Consider the following 9791-nt stretch of genomic DNA (forward strand, 5'->3'; position numbering starts at 1 on the left):
TGCCTCCCGGGGCTTGTAGTCCGAGCCCGCAGGCCGGCCGTTCTCGGGACGAGGCCGAGGACTTCCTTTCCCGGCGTGCACCGCGGGGCTGGGTGGGACGCTGTGGCGGCGCCCCACCTGCTCTGGGAATTATGGGGTCAGGGTCTGGGATCCCGGAAGCTGAAGGGGAGGGGGAATCCGAGTCCTCCCCTCCTCCCTCCAAAGGTGGGGTCCTCCGTCCACTGACCTTCCGGCCACCTTCAGACGTGCGGCCCCACCCCAGGACAAAGGAAGGCGGTGAGGGGAAAAGCTCGAACTCGGCCCTGGGAATCCCACCGCGTTCTACTCCAGCTCTCCTTGGGTTCCGGAAGGGGGGTTCAAGCACGGGATGGGGGAGGCGAGGGGTGCAGAGCCAGACGCCCTTTGGAAGAAGGGATTGGTTCAGGCCCTAGTTCTGAGGGTACCACAGACACCGAGTGTGCCTGTAGCAGTTGACTCTTCCCCGTTGCTTTTGCAGGTGTAGGCGCTGAAAAGGGGTTGCATGATCCTGGAATTTCTTGGACTTTTGTACCCTGTGGTGCAGATTCATTGCTTGAGGAATTCGTTTGTCTTCTATTGACCAGGTGTGTTGGAAAATTTAAAGCTGGGGGTAAGAGGGGGCTGGTGGTGGACAAGTAGGCAGAGCTAGATCCTAAAGACTTTGCAGGGGAGGTGAGGGGGGCTTTGACATTACCCGTAGACAAGGTGGAGTGGGATGTGGAAGATGTGCAAGGGTTTGACCAGGGAGGGTAGGATCAGATCTTGATGCCTCCGAGGCCAGTATGAGCTGGAGGTAGGATGGCAGCAAGGCTGAGGCAATAGCACAGGTGAAAGTAAATGAAACGTGAACTGGGTCAGGTCTCTGGAGAGAAGACAGATATGAATGGAATTTAGAAGGAAGAACAGGCCATGTTGGATGAGTGACTGGCCTGGGGGAGAAGGTGAGGACAAGGTTCCGGGTTCTCAGCCCTGAAAGACTATCAGGAGATGGGGAACTTGTGAGAAAGTCAGTTTTGGAAGAAAGATGCAGCTCTCAAGTTGGGACATTGTATTTCTGAGGTGCTCATGGAACTCCAAGGATGGACAACTCTTGTTTATTTCTAACCCAGCCAGCTCTTCTGGTCTGAGGGAGTAATTTGGAAGACCCCACTAAGTTAGTATTTCTGATGAGATTAAAGTTATCTGGCCCCAACCCACCTCTCCCAACTGATCCAGGAAATCTGGACCTTGCCACCTATCCTGGAGCCCTCCCCAATAATAAAGAAAGCACAAATCCTTCCTATATCTTTATATTGAGGTAAAAAAAAAAAAAAAAAAAAGAAAATGAACATTATGGATGTGGGAACTGTGAAGGTAGGAGACATCCTCTGATTGACAGCTGGAGCTGATGGGAACCAGAAGCTCCAGGGAATTAAAAAAAAATAAAATATATATTTATACATTTATATATATCACGTTATGTGTGTGAGTCCCAGAGAAGCAGGAAGCAGCAACAGGAAGCAACTAGCACACAGAAACACGTGTGTGTGCACCATACACTCAAGCAAAGCCATTCCTCTGGCTATGGCAGCAGCAATCCCTGCCACCCCCACCCCACCCCCCAAAAAAGACACTGAAAAGAAACTTCCCCCTTTAAGAGTAGGGCCACCCAGTAATTTTTGCCCTTATGACCAGAAAAAGAAAAAAAAAAGAGAGAAAAAGCAGACTGATATCACCTTTAAGGCCGCAGTGGCCATTTTCTTCTCCCTGCAAAAGCAGGACAGGCTATTTTTAACACTGAGGATGGAGGGCCACACGAATGCCCCCCAAAGTATTTAAGCTGTCTTCAAGACAATGTGGTTCCTGGCCTGTCTCCCTTGTTTGATCCCATAGAGAACGGCTGGGATGGAAAGCATCTACCTCTGGCTTCCTTTAAGATATCCTCCAGGCAGTGGTTTTTTAGTAAGCCAGATAAAAATCCTGGAGCCAGATGGGGCCCAGGGAACCAGGGTCTGGGCTCCCAACCACTGTTAATTATCAACCTCTGGCGATTTTTTTTAATCTTAAAGGGGAGGTGTACTGTGTACCCTAGGCATTGGGAGAAAGGGGGCCCAATCCCTGCCCAGCCCCACTCCCCAAGAACACACACACACACAAACACACACAAACACGCTAAGGCACGGCAAGGGTGGGCAGGCATGCTTTGGCAACATAACCCCTTGGGGGCTCCAGGACATGAATAGCTGCAATGAGGGGTGGGGTGATGGAAGTGTGGAGCTCAGCACCTTTGGAGGTGGAGAAGAAGAAGGAAGTCTTGGGGGCTCCCGAGGAAACCGGAAGAAGACAAATGGGAAAGAGGTGGGCAGGTTATAGGTAGATGGGAAAACAAACAGGGAGACCAGAAAGAAAAAGAAAAACAGCTCGGAGGCCAACCAGGATATGGGCAACAGGGCAAAACTTGAAGGAGAGGAACCAGAAAGGAAGAGGAGAGGGGAGAAAAGGAGTAAAAGAAGTGGAGGAGAGAGCAAGGTGGAGCAAGAAGTGAGAAGGGCGGGAGAAATGGGAAACAGGAAGAAAAAATAACTGAGCAAAGAAACCCCAAACAGGAGAAGAGGCCGACGAGGCCGGAGAGCGGGAAACGGGAGCCCCTGGTGAGGTCCTTCAGACCCTGACAAAGACCAGGCGGGCAGAGTAGACCAAGTCAGCCAGGTAGGCCAGCAGGTTGATGGCCGTCAGGATGGCCACGGCCAGACGGCGGTCCCAGCTGCAGACGTTGCTGGGGTGCCTGCTGCTGCAGCCCGAGTCACGCGACCGCTGGGGGTAGCCGCCGTGCCTCTCGTCGAACTGGTAGAGGGGCCAGAGGACAAGCGCGGTGGCGTAGAGGAGGACAGAGAGCAGGGCCAGCCCCGAGAGGAAGCTGGGGAAGGGGATGGGGAGCATGTTGGTGCAGTCGCCGAGGTTCAGCAGGATGGCCACGGCCGCCAGGATGAAGCAGATGGCGTAGACGGCCACGCACCACTCCAGGGCCGGGTGGCGCTGGTACAGGTAGGGGTTGCTGAGGAAGGCGAAGATGATGCACGCCACGAAGGTCTCCAGCACCTTGAGCAGCCCCGGCACAGTGGCCATGTACCCGGTGATCTCGCCGGGCCGGGCGCGGGTCCAGGCCACTTCGGTGGCATAAGCCACGCAAGCGATGCAGGAGAAGGCGGTGGCCGCAATGGCGTGGTCCCGGACACGGCCGTGGGACAGGAACTGGACGTAGGTGGTGGGGTAGATGATGGAGGCCGAGAGGCAGAAGAGGGCAGCGTAGCAGGCGTAGGTGATGGGGAAGTTGCGCCAGGACAGGGGAAAGCGCAGCTGGAGGCCGCCGACCTCCACGATGAGGATGATGAGGGTCATGGCGAAGCAGAAGCACCAGGTGAACATGGACCAGTTACCCATGGGCCCCACCCAGGCACCCACACTGGCCACCAGAGAGAAGGCCACGCAGGTCGACAGCAGCTGCAGCAGGCGGAGGAGGCCCAGGGGCTGGGTCAGCGCCCGAGGGGACCCCACGATAGTGGAGGAGCCCAGGCCCGAGGACGACGTGGTGGTCGTGATGGTCGTGCGGGTCACTGTCACCGGCATGGCTGAGGGGAGAAGAGGGTGTCGTAAGAACACAGGAGTCCTGGCCCCCAGGGTCTCCTCCCTCAGACACAGGAGCGCAGGCCCCAGCCCCTCCTCCCTCAGACCCCAGCCCCTCCTCCCTCAGACCCCAGCCCCCTCCTCTCTCAGACCCCAGCCCCTCCTCCCTCAGACCCCAGCCCCTCCTCCCTCAGACCCCAGCCCCCTCCTCCCTCAGACCCGGGGGTCCAGGCCCCCAGCCCCTCCTCCCTCAGACCCGGGGGTCCAGACCCCCAGCCCCTCCTCCCTCAGACCCCAGCCCCCTCCTCTCTCAGACCCAGGGGTCCAGGCCCCCAGCCCCTCCTCCCTCAGACCCCAGCCCCCTCCTCCCTCAGACCCGGGGGTCCAGACCCCCAGCCCCCTCTCCCTCAGACCCCAGCCCCCTCCTCCCTCAGACCCGGGGGTCCAGGCCCCCAGCCCCTCCTCCCTCAGACCCAGGGGTCCAGACCCCCAGTCCTTCCTCCCTCAGATCAGGAGTTGGGGCTCCCCACCCCCTTCTTCCTCAGACCCAGGAGCCCAGCCCCCTGCCCCTCCCCTTGAAAAAAAGGAACCTGGGTTCTGGCTAGGAGGTTCTTTGAACATGGAGTCTTCAGTTTAAAAAACCAGACAGTCCTAGGCATACAGGGATGAGTTATTCACCCAGATTATAGCCCCCTCCTATCTAGGACTCAGGTTCCTCCCTGACCCATGTCAAACCCAGGAAATCTAGGCCCCTACCTCTCCCATTCCCAAGAGACCCCTCCCCTCTCTTTGGGACCCCGCGACTTAACTGCACTTCTTTCTTGCCATTCCAGGCACTCAAAGCTGCGCGGGCCCTGCCCTCATTCTCCGAGAGACCCAGCAACCCAGCTACTGAAGACTCTTTAGCCAAACACCCGTCACCCCCAGGTGTCAGCTCAAGAGGCCCCATCTTCCATCTCTCAACTCCCTCCCCTTGGGTACCCAGGGCTCTGCACCCCAGGCTCTGGGGCCAAGTTCCTTCTTTCACCCGAGGAGCCTAGACATTTCCAGCCTCCGTGCTCTTACTTTCCCAGAGACCCACATCTGATCAGGGCTCCCGAGTTCTCACTCTATCCCCTCTTACAGAGCAGGCTTCTGCTCCCAGCTTGTGGAAGGCCAAGAGTCTCCCCCTTGGTCTACAACTGGGTCTGAGCCCTCCGCGGTACCCCCTCCTCTCTCCACCCCTGCCTGGATATCAGGACTGTAAACTCTCTTGCCCACTGGGTCCACAGGGAGTCAGGCCTGCAGTGTTTCGGCCCCAGGAAGCTGAGCCTCCTCTTCCCTGCACCCCCTGGGGCTGAAAGAGCAGCCCCCTCCCCTGAACACAGCCAGCTGGTTCCCCAGCTTCCAGCAACCTCAGCTCCCCAGATTCCCGATAGTCAAGTGACCCGCCCCTTCCAATGTTCAGCTATCCAGCTTCAGACCTCAGAGCTCCAGGCCCTCAGGCCTGAGTATACCAGGGGTCCTACACGCTGGGAAACCACCTTCTTTCCTGTGTCCCTCTAGAGCCTACAGCTTTTACATCTTCCTGCTGAAAACCTTCAGGAATTGGATGCCGAGACTTTTGGGAACCAGGTTCCAGATCCTTCCTCGGGTCCTAAAATGTCTAATAGCTCTGCTGCCACCACTAAAAAACTCAGGAGGTCTGCCTCAGCCACACGGAAATAAAACTTCCTCCTTCTGGAGACAAGGACATAGCAGTGCACCATGAGGCTTCAACCCCTTGCGGGCCCAGCTGTCCTGGCACCAGACAGCTCTCCAAGAATACAGGAGCCCGGCTCCTGAACAGCTTCTTCCTCAGATACCCCAGTGCCCGGGACCTTCTCCCTAAGGATCCAGGCTCCCAGGCCCTTCTCCCAGGATCTAGGAGTTCCAGGCCCCAGGCTCCTCCTCCCCCAGACCCGTAAAAGGTGCCCCGTCCTCCTTCAGACCCCGGCCCACTCACCGGCGGTCTTAGCTCAGGACCCAGACGGAGAAAGATCTGGCTCTGGAGGCGAAATTGGTCAGACAGCTGGAAAAAGCCAGAAAAGGCATCAGCGGGCGGCTGGGACTGGGCTCCGCCCTCCCGGAACCCCGGCGACCAGCCGACCCCACCCGGGGGCTCGCCAAGAGCGCGGCTCCTCCCCGGGACAGGGCTCTCGGCCACCAGCCCTGAAGGGGTCCGGGCGGTGACCCCGCAGAAGCCCCGCCCCTGCCCTCCCCCCGCGGCGCCTAAGTGCGTGGGCGGGAGCCCAGAGTCAGGCAAAGTGCGCGACCCGCGGGCGACGTGGGGGCGCGAGCGAACTTGACCCCGGCGCGCCCCAGGGCAGCTGCGAGGCTGGCGGGCGGCAGGGCCTGGGCGGTGGCTGCGGTGGCGGGCGGCCCGGCCAGCCCCGGCGTCCGCGCGCCTTATAAGGACCTCAAATCGGCTCAGCCGTCTGGAATGTGGCTGCGGAGGCGGCGCCGGGACCCCCGCCCCGGCCTTTGGGTTTCCGGAGGATGGGAGCCCGGACTCCCAGGTCCTGGAAAGCGAGGATTGCAAGCCCCAGCTGTTGGGGCTTTGAAAGAGTGAGTTCTGGGTCCCCAAAAGGAAGGGCTGGAGACCTGGGCTCCGGGTCTCTAAAAGAGGAGTGGGCTGGAAACCCGGACTCGTGGGTTCGCCTTGCTGAGCCCCCCACCTTGTGGCCGGAAACTGCATAGGGTGTTAGCAGCAAATCCGGAGATAAGTAACCACACCTCACACCCCCTTCCGGAACTCCAGAAGCAGAAACGCCAACATGGGCCTCCCGTCCCCGACACATCGGGGTGCCACGCGGGAGCCGGCCACCGCCTTCTCCCCCACGCCCCTGCAGAAGCCGTTAGGAGGAAGTCGGGACTAGTGCAGCTTCTGGGCTCTAGAAGGCGGGCTGCTGAGCCGACCCGAGGAGGAAGGAGGGAGAAAGAGGCGCACAGCCCATTCAGGCTGCGGTGGAAGGTGGATTAGCAGGGAGACCACTCGCCCAGCCCTCTAAGGGGTGGGGTCCGTCCCCGCCCCTGGGGCCTCCAGCCGTCGCTAGAGGTCAGAGCTCAGGAATGCACCGCAACAGGCAGGAGGAGCAAACTCCCCTTCAGGCTTTTTGGAAAACACTGGAGGAGTCCCCGCGCCACGCCCAGACCCTCCTATCCTCCCCACCTCACTCCAGAGACCCGGAGTCCGGCCCCTAGACCCCATCCACTGCTCTGACCACCCAGAACGACCGGCCCGGAGAGGTTCTCAGCTCCGTCCTCACTCTTAGGAGCAGCCCCTGGCCTTTCAGGGGGTCCGAAATTCGGATTGTGTCTCCTGGAGAGGGAGAGGGGTCAGTGATTCTGAACCCCAGCAGTTCTCCTTCCCAATCCCAGGCCTCCCAACCCCAAACTACTCTCCTCTTGAGGAGGGTCGGGATCCCAGCCCCCTTCAACCTGTGGGTCTCATCCCTCTGCCCTCAGACCCAGGATCCCGGGTCTTCTCCCTCACCCCGATCCCCTCCTCTTTCACGTGTCCAGACCCGCAGCCCTTTCCTCTCTTAGAACCAGGAGTCCCGGCCACCCCTAGTCGTACCAGGGATCCAGACTTTCTGACTCCCAGCCCACTCCTCTTTCTGCACCCTGGGATCCCACCCTCTGCGTCCCCGCAGCCTCACCTCCGGGTCTGCGGCTGCCGCGGCTGGAGAGAAGGAGGAGGAGGCGACAGCTGCAGACTAGAAGGGTCTGGGCTGGGTGGGGTCGGCGGGCTGGGGAGCGAGCGCGGGCGGGGCCGGGGGCGGGGCCGGGGACCGAGCTCGGGCGCCCAGCTGGGCCCGGGGCAGGGACTTCCCCGCATCCGGGCTCCCCCGCCCCGCCCCGAGGGGAGGGGCTAGTCCCGGCCACGCCCACCGGGATAAAATCTCGCGGACCTCCCGCGCCAGCAGCGGTGGGGGTGGAGGGCTGAGGTCACCGTTGCCGTGACGACAAAACAGGAAGACACAACAGCTGGCGCTGTGGGGGCTCCTGGGGAGTGCCCTCCCCGACCCAGCCCCAGAGGCGTCTCCAGGGGCGGCGGAGGAAGGCCGTTGCCATAGCAACCCGTCTGTTTCGGGTTTGTTTAGCTCTGAGACCCCCAGCCCAGGCCCTCCGTCCCACCCCTCTCAGTTCTCCCCTCCCCGCCTCTGCTCCGGCCCCGTTCGCGATGGCCGAGCCCTCGGACACCTGGGCGGCCGCGGGCTGGGGGATCGGACCCCCGTGGTTATGGGGTCTCTGGGCTAGGGTCTGTGTCTCCTGGGATCCTGACACAGAAGGTCGAGGGTGCATTAAGGGGTTTCTGGGCCAGGCCCCTGACTCCCGGGTCCCTGGAAAAGCGGAGGCTGGATTCCTAAATTTCAGGATCCTGAGCGAGGAAAGGGCACGGGTCGCCTCATCCGGGGGCCCGCGGTGTGAGGGGCTGGAGGGCCGGACTCCTGGGCCTGAGACATCGCAGTTGACTGGGGCGGGGGTGGGGTGGGGTGGGGGAGCTGGGGCAGAATTTCTGCGCCCCAGGCGGTAGGAGTTGGGGGCTCGGACTCCCGGGTTCCACGGGCTGCCTGGCTGGGGGCCCAGCTTTCGGGCTCAAAGGAGCAGCATCAGCTTGCGGCTCAGACTCCTGGGTTTGGGGAGCAGATGTGATTGGAACCCGAGCCTCCTGGGTCTGGAAGGGAGAGAGATTTTTGGCCTGCATTCCTGGCTCCTGGATAGAGGGGGGGACTCAAAGCCTGGGTCCCTGAGCGAGGATGGGCCTGGGGGCTGCGGGCTCCGGATTCCCGGCTCCTACCAGCGGGGAGGGGGCGCAGGGGCCCGGACGCCCCGACCCCGGCGCAGGGAGGGGCCGCGGGCCGGGCGGCGGAGTCCTCCTTGTGGGCGGCTCTGCGGCCTTGAAACGGGTTGACGCGGCGCAGAAGGAAGGGGAAGCTTCAGGATGGGATGCGGGGCCCTGGGCAGGGGCGGGTCCCGGGGCGCCGTGTTCCTCCCTCCCGGCCGTGCTACTCACCGCGCTCCGCCGCCGTCCCCGGGCGCGGCCTGGCTGGCGGGGGACGCTGGGCGGGGTCTGGCGGCGGCTGCGGATGCTCGGCGGGGCTGAGCTAACCCGGCGCGTCCCTGGGCGCCTTCCAGGCCGACGAATGAGGGGGCTCGGGGGGCCGAGACCCGGCGTGGGAACCGCGCGAGTCGCGAAGGGAGGGGGCCGCGGAGCTCCGCATTCCCGGCCACGTGCCCTGCGGGGGCGGGAGGGGGACCGGCATGCCGTGGGCTGTGCAGAGGGAGGGGTCTCCCTGCCCCCAGCCTGAGGTCCTGCCCAAAGAGGGAGAGGGGTCAGGTGGAGGTGCCCCAGGGACCTCACCAGGTTCCATTCGCAGTAGCCATCCCTCCAGCCCCCACCCCACCTAAACCAATCCCTCCAGTCAATTCCATGCTCTCCTCGCTTGACCCCACAGTAGCACTCTTGGTCTACCCCAAACAGCCCAGAGGCAGACCCCACTTTGCTGTTCAGTGTTACTATTGTCCTGTCCTCTGGAAGAAGCGTTTCTCCTTTAGATACCAAAACCCGTCAACGGGGGAGTTCAGGGTTGCCTGGAGAAAGCAAACATTTAAAGAGTGAGTCATCCGCTGTTCTTGACCAGTGACACCCTGGGATGCCCAGATCTGGGCTGTGAGTTCAGAAGCACAGCTCCCCAATCCCAAGGATGTCTTCTCCAGCCTGGCACTGAAACTGAGTCTTATTCAGGCCGGGCCCGGTGGGGCTCCTGGACCTGCGCTGTCTAATAAATGGAGTCCCTTGATCAGGAGCAATATTGTCTGTATCACCATGATACACGATAGTGAATAAGGCTATTCAGTGAGTCCACAGACTGGCAGAAGTGTGAAGGGCAAGGAAAGCAAATAACAAACCCAGAGTTCTTTATTCCAGTGAGGAAAAACCATTGCCCAATCCGTAATGGAAGGAGTCCAGTGTAATCCTTCTGTGATCGGGTATCTGGCGGGTGTCCCTAGGAAACAGTGCCTCATTGGGGGCTCAGGGGTGGGGGCTGCTGCCAGCAAGTTGGATGCCCATCAATGACATGCCTAGCTAAACCTCAGGGAGGCAAGTCGGTGCATAAATAACCCATCATAACCATTTTGTTAAT

General features: G+C 60.9%; 1 protein-coding gene and 1 long non-coding RNA gene across 4 annotated transcripts; one reads left to right on the forward strand and one right to left on the reverse strand.

Moving 5' to 3' along the window:
* The first annotated feature begins 57 nt into the window (after positions 1-57).
* LOC119521617 lies at positions 58-5599 on the forward strand. The gene is made up of 3 exons (XR_005214385.1): positions 58-276; positions 497-602; positions 4455-5599. It is a non-coding gene; the product is annotated as an uncharacterized LOC119521617 (long non-coding RNA).
* MYADM (myeloid associated differentiation marker) lies at positions 1312-8834 on the reverse strand. Of its 3 annotated transcripts, none has more exons than XM_037820065.1 (3): positions 8660-8834; positions 5606-5671; positions 1312-3626 (listed from the first exon to the last, which is right to left on the reverse strand). In XM_037820065.1, exon 3 carries the CDS (start codon positions 3622-3624, stop codon positions 2659-2661), a length of 966 nt encoding a protein of 321 aa, XP_037675993.1. In that variant the 5' UTR covers positions 3625-3626; positions 5606-5671; positions 8660-8834; the 3' UTR covers positions 1312-2658. The 3 variants fall into 3 exon arrangements, with proteins under 3 accessions (XP_037675993.1, XP_037675994.1, XP_037675992.1); XM_037820066.1 differs by lacking the exon at positions 8660-8834 and adding an exon at positions 6376-6807; XM_037820064.1 differs by lacking the exon at positions 8660-8834 and adding an exon at positions 7302-7394 and having other exon boundaries at positions 1313-3626.
* Between the last annotated feature and the right edge of the window lie 957 nt (positions 8835-9791).

Source organism: Choloepus didactylus, chromosome 27 (assembly GCF_015220235.1).
Source record: "Choloepus didactylus isolate mChoDid1 chromosome 27, mChoDid1.pri, whole genome shotgun sequence".
Lineage (NCBI taxonomy): Eukaryota > Metazoa > Chordata > Mammalia > Pilosa > Megalonychidae > Choloepus > Choloepus didactylus.